The sequence below is a fragment of the Hyla sarda genome, chromosome 2 (assembly GCF_029499605.1).
Source record: "Hyla sarda isolate aHylSar1 chromosome 2, aHylSar1.hap1, whole genome shotgun sequence".
Taxonomy (NCBI): domain Eukaryota; kingdom Metazoa; phylum Chordata; class Amphibia; order Anura; family Hylidae; genus Hyla; species Hyla sarda.
In genome coordinates, this window is record NC_079190.1 from 212,464,194 (window position 1) to 212,478,777 (window position 14,584).

General features: G+C 39.9%; 1 protein-coding gene across 6 annotated transcripts in view; it reads right to left on the reverse strand.

The window, feature by feature from the left end:
* The window catches only part of CBLB (Cbl proto-oncogene B), a 207,124-nt gene that overhangs the window by 51,812 nt on the left and 140,728 nt on the right, over nucleotides 1-14,584 (reverse strand). For all 6 annotated transcript variants that reach the window (XM_056556288.1, XM_056556287.1, XM_056556292.1 and 3 more), the window contains 3 exons: nucleotides 12,940-13,125; nucleotides 10,677-11,048; nucleotides 10,404-10,492 (listed from right to left, as the gene is read on the reverse strand). In XM_056556288.1, coding sequence (XP_056412263.1) covers nucleotides 10,404-10,492; nucleotides 10,677-11,048; nucleotides 12,940-13,125 — 647 coding nt within the window. The remainder of the gene's footprint in view (nucleotides 1-10,403; nucleotides 10,493-10,676; nucleotides 11,049-12,939; nucleotides 13,126-14,584) is intronic.

Below are 14,584 nucleotides of genomic sequence, written 5' to 3' on the forward strand. Positions count from 1 at the left end.
CTTTTTTTTTTTTGCAATTTTGGAAACATCACAGAAAAAACGTAGCAAGAAACGCAATGTGTTAATACAACATCAGGGGAGGTGTATAACTACTATATATCCTGATCCCATCGAGATAGCAGCAGGAGTAAACAAAACTGTAGGGGGTCATCCTGTAGATCACAGACTACAGCTGGAGGACTGACTTATTTTTGACACATTAAGCAAAAGTTACTTTCAGAGGGTGATCACATGACCACTGTGGTGATCACATGACCAAATTAGAGCAATGAAACATGTCGGAATGAAACATATGGCCCTGTAGGACTAGTGTGTGAGTATGCATTATATGGGTAAAAGTCTGGAGTGCTTCTTTAAATAGTAGTTTACCACTTTAAGTATAGCAAGTATACAGGCATAAGTTAAAAGTGTTTCCTGTTTAACTTGCAGCAAAGGGATAGCACAAACCGAGCAGTTGTCAGTTTAGTAGTCTTTTTCTCAGTATATGGCATCAGCATTCCCACACTGAAAAGACGCTTAAAAGGATCTGAACTCGCTCTATAAACCCACTTGTCAGATGCAAAAGCATTACAACTGATTGTTTATGAAATGAATAACCATGATCCAATATTACCAGCTTTGTGCATCTTGCTATAGACCCCTATATGTCACTTATGCCAAGGCTTGGACAAAATCCCAGAAAACGCTGCTGTCCACTGCAGTAGACCATTATAGAAATGCAGCACTTTGCATTAAGAGTTTTATCTAGAATGTAAAGCGGCCTTATTTCTCTACTTGGGCAGGACACATCAATGCTTTGATTCTTAGAGCCATTGTGTTTCTAACAAGGCTCATTAGGAGGAAGTGTGCAGCCAAATACTCTACTGGACTACTGCCACATCCTGGCACCAATCCTGGTACACAGCAATGACCTGGCAAAATCTTTACTAGCTTTATCCTCTTCTCTGTCACTTTAAAAACTCCAGCTGGCAGGCAGTCATTTGGAACCTAATCCCGTTTGCAGCCCACAACTACAGCGGAACAGAAGCAGATTTGCAAAGTGCTGGAAGAATAGTTTACTTTAACAATACAATTCCACTGGCACAAATAAAACGTAAAGAACATTCCTGCTGCTGCTCTAAGTGAAGTGTCAACAACTGATTAAAATAATCCATGCTCCAGCCATGCTAGAAGGGCAATTAATACTCGGAAAACTTTTACATCCCTTTTCAATATGCCATAAAGCATAGTCTCCATGTGCGGACAGGACGGGAGGTTAAATTTCAATTAAAATGCCCTGTGATCAACTATTTTCAGTCACTAGGAATTAATGCACATGGCTTTGAAGCCGTGCCAAAGAGAGCAAATGGTGAAGTTTACCACAAATACACAAGACAAATACAAAATAACCTATTTAAACTTTTAAGATCTATTTTAGACTTTTAAATACAGCAACTCATGCTTAAGTCCTTAATGTGTCCACTAATGGGCAGCAGGGAGCTAAAGTGAAAAAAAATCTGGGGTTCCTGTCCTCTAAAGAACAGTTAATCATTTTTCTACTGTAGAATATAAGCTTTGTGTCAGCACGTACGTGTCCTCTATTACATATCCATTGGTGAGAATGGCTGGTGGCGCTCCAATGTGTGTCTCTTCTGCTTATAACTGTGACAAACAAGCTTATATGGGGTGAAAAAGAAGCTTATCCCAGGGGGTCAGACCACTGGGGACCCTGCTGGTTCTTGAGAACAGGGACCTCCTTTAAAATGGAGCACATCCTTGCCGCAACTCCATTCATTCTCTATGGGAAAAAAACAAGGGAATATAATAACCCACTTTAGAAGATGCTATGCTCTTAAAATCCAAGTGGCATGTTATCCAAACCCACTACAACTCAGAATGAATATATAGATTGCACAATCGCTCCCAGCAGGGGCGTAGCTATAGAGGTAGCAGTCGCACCGGGGCCCTGGTGACTAAGGGCCCCAAAGCACATCTGCCCCATAAGAGACTGGTATTATGGGTTTGCATTGGGGCCAAAAAGCTACAAGCTACGCCTCTGTTTCACAGATTTTTTTCTGGTCACATCTACTGAAATGGTGGCACTGCATCGATATTGTGTAACAATGCTGAATCTGTACTATTGCCCTATCTGCATTTCCCCCTGGAAGACCTTTGCTAGGACCTGCACCTAAAACCACAATGTTGTGAGAACCCTGCTCACACAATTATAGAGGCCTTGCAGTCTGTACTGTCGCCTTAACCTTTCCGACCTAGAGCTGCTGCCAAGTTTAGGTGTCAGAACCTATAGGGTTAAAAGGTTCTGACAGGTTCTTTTTTTTTTGTTGCCGGGTTACACCTAGCTGTTTAGCTTAACCTGGCAGTTGGCTCTCAGTCAGCGCCTGTGACAGAGTCTTTTTGCTCCAGTAGCTAGTGTGCATTCCCTTTTTTCTCCTGTATAACCTGACATCTTTGACTTTTGGCTTTCATCTCGACTTCTCTCTGGTATTAGCGACTTGGTACTTTGACTTCTCCTGGCTTTGACGTGGTTAGTTGACTCTGGACTATTGTGTGAGTGTTTAGTCGTATTTTGTTAGTCTGTCTGTTATCCCACTGTCCCCGGACCTAGTCAGTGTCATTGTAGTTTATTATTTTGACCATTACGCCCCTCACGTATACAGGAAGGGACTGTCTTCATGGTTATGGACCTGTTGTTTAGGGCAGGTACGTAAGTAGGCAGGGATAGGGGAGCGGGCGAGATTAGTGTGCACTTCTTCCCAGCCCATATGTGACATTTTCACAGGACAAAATATACCAGCATTTGCTAAGATGGAAGAAATTACTGTTTTAGTAGAGCAAATGCAGGGATTAATACATTTAGTACAATACCTTGCTGAAAGAGTTCAGGCTCAGGAAACAGCTAATGTTCAGCCAGTGGTCTGTCCTCCAGCTGTTTCGAGTGAACCAAAAATCTTCCTGACCGCTTTTCTGGTTACCGAAAGAAATTTGTTGTATTCAGGGAGAGTTGTAAGCTGTACTCTTGCCTGAGACCATAGTCTACTAGCACAGAGGTTCAGAGAGTAGGACTTATAAGGTCTATGTTGCAAGGAGATCCACAGGAGTGGGCATTCTCTTTATCTTCCTCAGCTCCTGAATTAAGTTCTATGGATGCTTTATTTTCTGCTTTGGGCCTTCTTTATGATGAACCTGATCGCGCAGCCTTTACAGAGTCGCAGCTGGTTAATCTTAAGCAGGGATGGAAAACGGCTGAGGAGTACTGTGTTAATTTTCGGAAATTGTGTACTATGTCTGGTTGGAATGATCCAGCCCTTAGGTGTCAGTTCAGACTTGGTTTATCTGATGCTATTAAGGATGTTCTTGTAAGTTATCCATCACCTGATTCATTAGAACATGCCATGACTTTAGCAGTACAACTTGACAGACGTATGAGGGAAAGAAGTCGAGAACGGACCGTCTCTTCTATTCCTCATTCTCCTTCCTCCATGTTTCCTTCTTTTCCTACCTCTCATGTCTCTTCTGGGGAACCCATGCAGATAGGGAAGTTATCCCCTTGGCAGAGAAAATCCATTCAGAGAAAAAACAACATGTGTTTCTTTAGTGGAGAGAAAAGGGACATTGGATCCAAAATTGAACCAAACGCCAGCAGCTGGGAAACGCCAGCACCTAAATGACAATCGGGGAGGTCATTTGGGCGCACAATTATCTCCAAAATCATTTTCTAAAATCTTGTTATCCGTTCAAATAGGTTTTAAAAAAAGAAAAATATTTGGTAAAGCCTTTGTTGATTCTGGTTCTGCTGCTAATTTTGTTGATCTGAATTTTATTAAGTCTTTGAATTTACCCTTGAAATTGTTGGAGAGCCTGATTCCCATTGCTGGAGTGGATTATACACCCTTGTCAGGGGGTTGTGTCAGTTCTTCCACTCCAGAGGTGGGATTACTGGTGGGTTCTCTGCATTTTGAAAAAAAAAAAAATCACATTTTATGTTCAGGAAAATTTGTCGCTAAATGTGATTTTGGGATTACCATGGTTAAGGAAACCTAATCAGGTTTTTGATTGGTCCTCTGGGGAATTCATCAAGTGGGGGTGTGAATGTATAAATAAATGCATTACTATTGATACTATATCTGTTGCAACTCTCGATGTGGTACAAAGTAATCTAACCAAATTTATTTCTGATTTTTGTGACGCTTTTTTCTGTGGAGGCCTCCTCTGCTTTGCCCTCACACCGAGATTATGACTGTGCTATAGAACTTGTACCTGATGCCAAGTATCCTAAGGGGCGAATTTATAATTTGTCTGGTCCCGAAAGGGAAGCTATTAAGGATTATATTCAGTCAAGTTTACAAAAGGGTCATATTTGTCCATCTGTTTCTCCCATGGGAGCAGGGTTCTTCCTTGTTGCAAAGAAGGACGGAGGGCTTAGGCCTTGTATTGATTATCGGGGTCTGAACAAGATCACAGTCAAAAATCAATATCCATTGCCTTTCATTCCAGACTTGTTTAACCCCTTAAAGGACTCAGCCCATTTGGGTCTTAACTCAGACAATAAAATTTTTATGTTTTCGTTTTTTCCTCCTCATCTTCAAAAAATCATAACTCTTATATTTTCATCCACAGACTAGTATGAGGGCTTGGTTTTTGCGCGACCAGTTGTCCATTGTAATGCCATCACTTACTTTACCATAAAATGTATGGCGCAACCAAAAAAATACTATTTGTGTGGAAATTAAAAAGTAAATTAGAAAGTAAACCACAATTTAGCAAATTTTGGAAGGTTTCGTTTTCACTCCGTACAATTTACGGTAAAAAATATGTGTTCTTTATTCTTTGGGTCAATATGATTAAATTGATACCCATGATAACATACTTTTCTATTACTGTTGCGCTAAAAAAAAATGCAAACTTTTTAACCAAATTAGTACATTTAAAATCCCCCTATTTTGAAGACCTATAACTTTTTCATTTTTCCGTATAAGTGGTGATATGAGGGCTCATTTTTTGTGCCGTGACCTGTACTTTTTATTGATAACATATTTGCTTATGTAAATCTTTTAATACAATTACCAATTTTTTTGGAATAAAATGTTATAAAAAAGCAGCAATTTGGGAATTATTTTTTTTTTTACGTTCACGATGTTCACTGTGTGGGATCATTAACATTATATTTAAATTTTATAAAAAAAAAGTCCCGCCAGGCACTACTTGCTGTATTATATTATAGGTGTACAATTCCTAGGTCTTTATGCCGACATGGCACAGGATCTAGATCTGCGTCGTTCGGCTAGTGGTTCTCTACGTCCTAATATAGCATGCAGTTATATATATTTCACTTCTTGAGAAAATAAATAGGATGGGAACTCAACGCTTTGCCGTATCAAAATCACTTCTTTATTTCATAAAACATCTCCAAAGAACAAGGGGGTGCAGGCAGGTGGGGAGCAGGTGTAGAGACGCGAGCTACATAAGATCAGTCTAATGTAGCTAAGTGCCAGTCAGCTGATGAGAGGGAGCCTGTCTGCTTCAGTGGAGAGATCACTTGGTGGGAGAGAGATCAATCTGCAACTAATGCAACAGCTGTAGGCACCCTGATTGAGAACCACAGGTCTTTTGAATGGATGCGGCTCATTTGTTTCAATGGGTGGGGTGGCTGATGTGTGGGGGGGGGGGGGGAGGAAAATGGAATAATGGGATTTGTAGTAAAAAAAAAAAAAAAAAAAAAAACTGAAACAGGAAATACCAGTTCACAAAAAGTTAGCCAGAGTATTATGGTAATCTCACAACACATCCATTTAGCCCCAAAACAAGCACAGATCCTTCCTAAGCATGTCCATTACTGCCTGCCAGGTACATACTAAAATCACCTTATGGTGGATAACCCCTTTAAGGCTGTATCTGACTGGGTGCGTCCCACTTCTTTAAAGGCACTACAGAGGTTTTTGGGCTTTGCGAACTACTATAGAAAATTTATAAATTATTTTTCTATTGTTGCGAAACCATTGACTGATCTGACTCATAAAGGGGCAGATCTGGTTAACACCTTAAGGGATGTTCATTTCTACTCTGATTTTAGTTCAACCAGATCAGGCCAAGCCCTTTATTGTTGAAGTTGATGCTTCTGAAGTTTGTGCTGGAAGTAGTTTTGTCACAGGGAACTGCTTCTTTGACTAAGTTACGTCCTTGTGCCTTCTTTTCTCGTAAATTTTCCACAGCTGAACAAAACTATGATGTTGGAAACCGAGAACTTTTGACAATCAAGTGGGCTTTTGAGGAATTGAGAAATTTTCTTGAAGGGGCAGTTCATCGGGTCACTGTAAACACTGACCATAAAAATGTAACCTTCCAGGAATCTGCCCAACGTATCAATCCTCGTCAAGATTGGTGGACCTTGTTCTTTACTTGGTTTGACTTTGTTATTACTTACCGACCGGGTACTAAGAATGTCAAGGCTGATGCCTTATCTCGAAGTTTCAGTGCTTCTCAGTCTATAGACTCTAATCCAGAAACTATTCTTCCAGAAGGTGTGGTTATTTCTGCAGTGTCTGCTGATTTAACTTCTGAGGTTTTGGGTAATCAAGGCTTGGTTCCCCAGAGACTTTGTACCTAGTCAGTTTCGCCTCCGTATAATCGAGGAGTCTCAATGTTCCCCATTAGAAGGTCACCCTGGTATCCGGGGTACAAAGAAATAGCTTCAAAGGAAATTTTGGTGGTCAACCCTCAACAGGGATGTGGAGGCTTTTGTTGTTTCTTGTGAAGTTTGTGCAAGAGCAAAAACTCCTCGGACCAATCCTGCAGGGGAGTTGTATCCATTGTCCATTCCTAAAAGGCCCTGGACTCAAATTTCTATGGATTTTATGACTGATCTGCCTCCATCTGAGGGAAAAACTGTTCTATGGGTGGTGGTGGATAGGTTTAGTAAACCGTCTCATCTCGTTCCTTTGAAATATCTCCCTTCGGCCAAAATTCTTGCTGACTTATTTTTAAGACATGTTGTTAGATATCATGGGGTTCCAGAAAATATTGTATCTGATCGAGTGGTACAATTTGTTTCAAAATTTTGGCAAGCTTTTTGTAAACAGGTGGGTGTTCAGTTATCTTTTTCCTCTGCTTTTCATCCCCAATCTAACGGTCAAACTGAAAGGTTGAAACTAAATGTGGAACAGTACCTAAGATGTTATGTATCAGATAGACAGGATGAATGGGTATCTTCTCTGTCTCTTGTTGAGTTTGCCTAGAATAACCAAGAAAATTCTTCTACTGGTATGTCACAGTTATTTTGTGCTTATGGGTTTAAGCCGCGTTTTTCTTCCTGTACTAATAGTGATAACCCTGAAGTCGAGACTACCATGCGTAAACTGTGCACAGTTTGGGCCCAGGTTCAGAAGAACCTGAGAAATGCCCAAGAACTACAAAAAAGATCTGCCAAAAAGAGACATACTTGTGGCATAAAATTTAAAGTTGGTGATAAAGTGTGATTGTCTACTAAAAATCTTCGTTTTAAGGTTCCATCTAAAAAAAAATTGGCATCTAGGTTTATTGGACCTTCTGAGGTAATTGAATTTATTAATCCAGTTTGTTACAGATTAAAATTACCTTCTTCTTTTAAGGTTCATAATGTGTTCCACTGCTCTTTGTTAAAACATTATGTTCCTACTCAGTCTCCAGTCCCGGTTCCACCTCCTCCAGTTGAGGTCGAAGGAGAACTGGAGTATGAGGTCTCCAAAATACTGGACAGTCGAAAGGTACAGAATTCTGTACAGTATTTGGTTCATTGGAAAGGTTATGGTCCGGAAGAGGGATCTTGGGTTCCAGCCTCTTCTATTCATGCTTCCACTTTGATAAAAAGATTAGTGTGCCCTCCTTCCCAGCCCACACGTGACATTAGGCCCTTTCTAGACCCCAAACATGTGGACACTGGCTAGTACAATCAGTTGCACACTCTCCAGGGACTTTACACAGGACTTTTTCTATATGCCATTTCTTGTACACGTCTGGGTTGTGTATTGCTTTTATGCTCTTATTTTGTTCTGAATGAACATGCTTACACTATTAGTAACGGTGTTGGCTCAAGCCTCCGGCCTTCTCTACCTTCCCCCATTGTAATCACTGGTCAGCAATAATGAGTTTCATTAGCCTCTTCTTTATTTGTTTGTACATTTTAAAAGTCTGGGCTAATTCTTTGCCCCTTTGTGCCCTGCTATTGGTTGAAGCAGGGCAATATAGAGTATATGGCTACTTAATGTTGTATGAAGTACAGTGCCCACATGATTTCATGTTATACTGCCTTTCTGGTAGGTCATATCTTAACCATGGTCTATACCCGTGTTTCCCAAACAGAGTGCCTCAAGATGTTTCAAAACAACAGCTGGAGGCACATTGGTTGGGATACACTAGTCTATTCTACATTGCATTGGTACATTTCTTTTCTTCTGTATATTAATGTATATATCTGGCATAGTCTGCCTGATTACCTATGAAATATTGTAAAGCTCAAAAAAATAAATAAATAAAAATAAAATGACCTACAAAAGAATTATTTGATTATATATAGTAGTCAACACAGTATATACTAAGGTGCCCAAATGCAGCATCCTTTCAGAAGAAAAGCACTATGCTATGCTACATTTAACATGTTTAGGAAAAACTACTTCTAAAACCAACAACGTCAACGATATTTAATTGCATTATGGAACCAATGTATTATTTTGGCACATACGAAACAGCTCGGCTGTACACACACTTTCAGGCCTTAAACATCTGCCTGATGCCATATAAATGTATTTATAATAAGATATTTATTAATTATGTAAATGTTATCATCCCAGGTTTATCATTCTTTGCACTGCAATGTTTTCCGGTAAGAAAGCTGCCAAGGAAGTCGGCAGACTTTTCATTCCGCACGATATAAGCTTTTCGCAAGATGCCAGGCAGTTTTACAAATTCCAAGTTTAAAATAAAATGAGGAGGAACTCTGGCAGCAGAAATGTAAGAATTCATCATATTGTTGGTACAAAGTAAATGACTACTAGAATGCCTATTATTAATGGATAAAATATTCTCAAAGTCTATGTCCAGCAATGCCCTTTTCAAGTGCAATAATTATTACTGTATATAGGAAATTTTCCTCATATCAGCTTCCATTTGATAGAGACAATATATTTGTGGTTATTTTTGTGCTATATAAGCTGCATAGGGCTCTATGCATAGGATTCTCTATATGGCAGATAATCTAGGCTTCACTGCAAAAGAAAAATTTACCATCTAAAGCCATAGAAATAAATGTCTCTAAAGGATTGACAGACCATCTAATGTGTAAAGGAATCTTCCCTGAATCTAGAAAACATGAACAGGGTATTAAAGTGGTACACTCGTGGAAACTATTATTATTTTTTTTTTAATCAACTGATGCCAGAAAGTTAAACATATTTGTAAATTACTTCTATTTAAAAATCTTAATCCTTCCAGTACATATCCAGTACATGTACATATACATAGCTGTATACTACAGAGGAAGTTATTTTCTTTTTGAATTTCTTTTCTGTCTGACCACAGTGCTCTCTGCTGCCACCTCTGACTTTGTCAGGAACTGTTCAGAGCAGGATAGGTTTGCTATGGGGATTTTCTCCTGTGAGGGGGGGGTGTTTATATAGCCGATAACTTATACCGGAATATCGGTATAAGTTATCGGCTATCGGCCCTAACCTCCACAGAATATCGGTATGGGCCCTAAAGAAAACGATATTGGTCGATCCCTATCGTGAACTGCTCATAAACTTTAGTAAGCATCCCTTGCTTCAATGCTTTTTTGCTAAATCTACTAAGAATTTAAGACGAGGTATTGTCCTCAGTAGATACCATTATGGTTTTCAGCTTTAGTTGACACTGCATTTAAATATAAACATTTTGGGAAAAATCTGGCAAATTATAGGTCTGTATGGCCATAAGGGGGTAGAAGCATGTGTGTCTAGTCTGCGGGTATTCAAGGATTAATTCTGTAGTCTGGTTTTGACATTAGAATCCACTCATGACATTTTGGGCTTCTGATGGTAGACTCATGGAACATTCTCACTATATACCAATTATTTATTGGTGTTTTTTTTTTTAATACAAAGTATTCTGTTTTGGTAGAAAGTTTCTATTTAACACAGGCACTGTATCCATACTTGTTTTCAACGTGCGGTATAGGGTAGACCTTTCTGGACTATTTGAGAAGTGTATAAAAGGGCGAGATGCCATCATTTGGGTGTTCTCTGAACCATAACTGAAACCCAACTCTCCTATGTAGATATATAATGACACCTGGAGCTGCTGGCATGGCAGTAACTAACTCCTTCAGAAAGCAGGCACTGTCTTACATTTCAGTCTTAGAAGTCATTAAGATTCTTATATTAATTTGCCATTCTTACTTTATTGTAGAGTGAATAGAAATGGATGGTAGAGGTGGAGAAAGTCGGGGAGGCACATCATACTCCTCCATTAGAACATTCGATAAAACCTACAAACAAACACAAATAAAAAAAGAAATAAGTGTGCTAGGCCATAAAAAAAACATATATATATGTTTTGATTAAAATAAAAAATAAAAAATAAACCAAGGCACAAAGTCTGCTCAACAACCAGTGTCTTTCATATCTACCAATACTACTAACCTTACACACAAAAGGAAACAAGATTCTTACCCTAACATTTTCTGAAGGTAGATCATGATGCTTATGTTGTTTGTGCATGAATCTTGCCTCTGAACTCAAGTGTCTGACATGCCTCCCATTTATAACAGAGTTAGCAGTTTTTCCAAGTTTAGGAGAGCTATCAAGTGTTAACCGACATGTAGCCGACAAGTGACTAGCACCGGTAATGTCTCTTGGACACCAGGCTTCGAGAGGCATTGGCTGGTCTCTACAAGGCACATTTTCCATATGATGTACGTGTCTACACATTCGAATGTCAGGTGGTATCGGAGGTGGTCTCTCTGGTGGGGGCGGGGGTTCCCTTAAAGGAGGCGGTGGTGCAGGAAGGGGTTTATCTTGTTTTCGGACCATACAAGGTGATGACTAAAAAACAAAACATTATATTAAAGGCACTAGGCAATATGCTGTATTTATTGTAAACCTACACAAGTTAATATCTAATTAAGTCATCAAGATTTTCAAGATATCATCAAGATAATAATGTTTTCTTAAGGCAGATTTGGACACATGGCCCATTTGACTAGGGCTGAAGCTAACTTTTTTAATAATCAATTAGTTGTCGATTATTTCATTGATAATTTGATTAATCGTAAAAAAAAGGCTAAAAATGGCAAAAAAGAAAAAAGGGGTTTAGCTAATTTAAAGGAAAACTGTCACCCGTTCACCCGCACTGTAACCTGATACACCTGGGTTATATTGCGGGTGAACAGGACACTGATGCAGGGTCTTGGACTGCTAAACCTAGCTACCTCCCCCTCTTCCAGCGCCGACTTGCGATTTGAGGCAAACCCGCTGGCTAGATTTAAATATTCATAAGTGCCAGTCACGTGAGCGATCGTACTTACTGAGCGCTCACGTGACCAGCGCTTATGAATATTTTAATCTAGCCGGTGCGCCCATCTCTAAGCGCAAGTCAGCGCTGAAAAAGGGGGACCTTCGGGGGATCAGGGCTATGGACTGCAGGTAGTTATAGCAGTCTGAGATCCTGCATCGGTCTACTGGTGTATTGGGTCATAGTGCGGGTGAACGGGTGACTGTTTTCTTTCAACTTGAAAAATGATGTACAATGGCCACATTAAAACAGTTTCTAGGCAATTTTGGACTTATTTCTTTTAAGGTTTATTTTGTTTTGTTTTTACCACTTTTTTGTATATAATAAGAAAAGGGGGACTCATTTTTATTGGAGTAGGGGTTTATTCTACAGACACGAAGGTGAAATGCTCTGCGTATAACCCCCCCATGTGTACAGCTGTGTGTGTGTACTACACACACATACTGCTATACACATGGGGGGTATGTGCAGAGCATTGCACGCTAGTGTCTGTAGAAGACACTAGGGTGCAATGATCTGCACATACCCCCATTTGTGTAGCAGTGTGCAAAGGCCTGGGTCCTGTGGCAGCATGAGCAGGGCGCATTATACAGTGGGCTAAATAACCAACAGTGATCTGAATGAGGTCCTCCAGGGCAGGCTGAGGCTCCAGAAAACCGCAGAGGCACGAAGAATCGCACAAACAGGCGGCAGTAGCGGGGGGAGGAGAAGTCTACAGCACCCCTGATTGGTGAGCTTAGAGGATGGGACTGGGGATCAGGTACTGTTAACTTAAAGAGGCTGAGGCGGTGAGGGATTTGTGGGACCTTCAGACATAACGCCTGACCACCCGCGTGCAGTCATAATGCCACCACCCGCGTGCAGTCATAACGCCGACACCCGCACATTCTCTTTGCAAGGAATCGGACGATTTTTGCGATAACTGGATTAGTTGACAAGGAATCCAGTTGTCGAATATTATCGATTAAATTGAATAATCATTGCAGCCCTACATTTTACAGTACTTTGTTTCTCAGCAGCAGAATGTGTATGATGCCACATAGGCTTGCTGAATTTTTGTAGCTCAGAACCATAGCTATATAAGCAAAAAAATTCTATTCTTTTTTATGTAAACCCATACCAAACTTTACTCCAACATTTGGAGGCAAGGTAAACCTGATAAAGTATAAAAGCAAATCATCAACTTCAGAATATCAGGCAAAGCTTTGTTCTAGTAACTTAGGCATTAGAGAAAACAACCACTTTTGCAGAACAGCTCTGCATGAAAAGATGTAGCTTTTTGTGATACCTATAGAGATAAAAAGAGCTGGTGCTACTATTATCTCTAATTTATATTGTATTACAAAGAGTGCTTTCAATTACTTACTACATACAATACGTTACTGACAGCACAATATGTTCCTCACCCCTTATGAAGTTTACCTTTGGTGACCCAGTAGGACTCACACAAGGGGAGCGAGCTACTCCTTTATGAATAAGATCCAGTCGAGGAGGAACTGGTGGTAAGTTCAGGTGAGGGATTTGTAGCGGATCAGGGGGAGTTTTTTTTCTTTGGGAAAGGGGAGAAGAACCTGGAGAGGTCACCGGTGAATTCTGTCTTTCACTCATCTACAACAGAAACATCTTTATTAACACAAAGTAAGGCACATGTTGTGAAGCTGTTTTAAAGTGTTCAACACAAAACATGATAAGCTGGACAACATTCTCTTCATATATACACTGCTCAAAAAAATAAAAGGGAACACTAAGAGAACACATTCTAGATCTGAATGAATGAACTAATCGTATGAAATACTTTCGTCTTTACATACAGTCATGGCCGTAAATGTTGGCACCCCTGAATTTTTTCTAGAAAATGAATATTTCTCACAGAAAAGGCTTGAAGTAACACGTTTTGCTATATACAAGTTTATTCCCTTTGTGTGTATTGGAACTAAACCAAAAAAGGGAGGGAAAAAAAAGCTAATTGGACATAATGTCCCACCAAACTCCAAAAATGGTCTGGACAAAATTATTAGCACCCGTACTCCGATGGCAATTTTTTTTTTTTTTTAAATGAACTGGTGCCAGAAAGTTAAACAGATTTGTAAATTACTTCTATAAAAAATGTTTTATCCTTCCAGCACGTTTTAGCAGCTGTATGCTACAGAGGAAATTCATTGCTTTTTGAATTTCTTTTTTGTCATGTCCACAGTGCTCTCTGCTGACACCTCTGTCAGTGTCAGGAACTGTCCAGAGTAGCACAGGTTTTCCATGAGGATTTTCTCCTGCTCTGGACAGTTCCTGATACGGGCATCAGATGTCAGCAGAGAGCACCATGGACAAGACAAAAAAGAAATGCAAAAAGAACAATAATTTCTTCTGTAGCATAAAGCTGCTAAAAAGTACTGGAAGGAAAAATATTTTTTAATAGAAGTAATTTACAAATCTGTTTAACTTTCTGGCACCAGTTCATTTAAAAGAAAAAAAAAAGTTTTCCACCGGAGTACCCCTTTAACTTAATATTTGGTTGCACACCCTTTGGAAAAAATAACAAATCAGTCGCTTCCTATAACCATCAATAAGCTTCTTACACCTCTCGGCCGGAATGTTGGACCACTCTTCCTTTGCAAACTGCTCCAGGTCTCTCTTATTGGAAGGGTGTCTTTTCCCAACAGCAATTTTAAGATCTTTTCACAGGTGTTCAATGGACTGGACTCATTGCTGGCCACTCATTGCTGGACTCATTGCTGGCCACTTCAGAACTCTCCAGCTTTGCTGCCATCCGTTTTGGGTGCTTTTTGACATATGTTTGGGATCATTGTCCGGCTGGAAGACCCAAGATCTCGGACACAAACCCAGCTTTCTGACACTGGGCTGTAGAGTGCGACCGAAAAACCATTGGTAATCCTCAGATTTCATGATACCTAACACACATTCAAGGCACCCAGTACAAGAGGCAGCAAAACAACACCAAAACATCATTGAACCTCCACCATATTTCACTGTAGGTACTGTGTTCATTTCGTTTTCGGTAAACAGTAGAATGATGTGCTTTAACAAAAAGCTCTATCTTGGTCTTATCTGT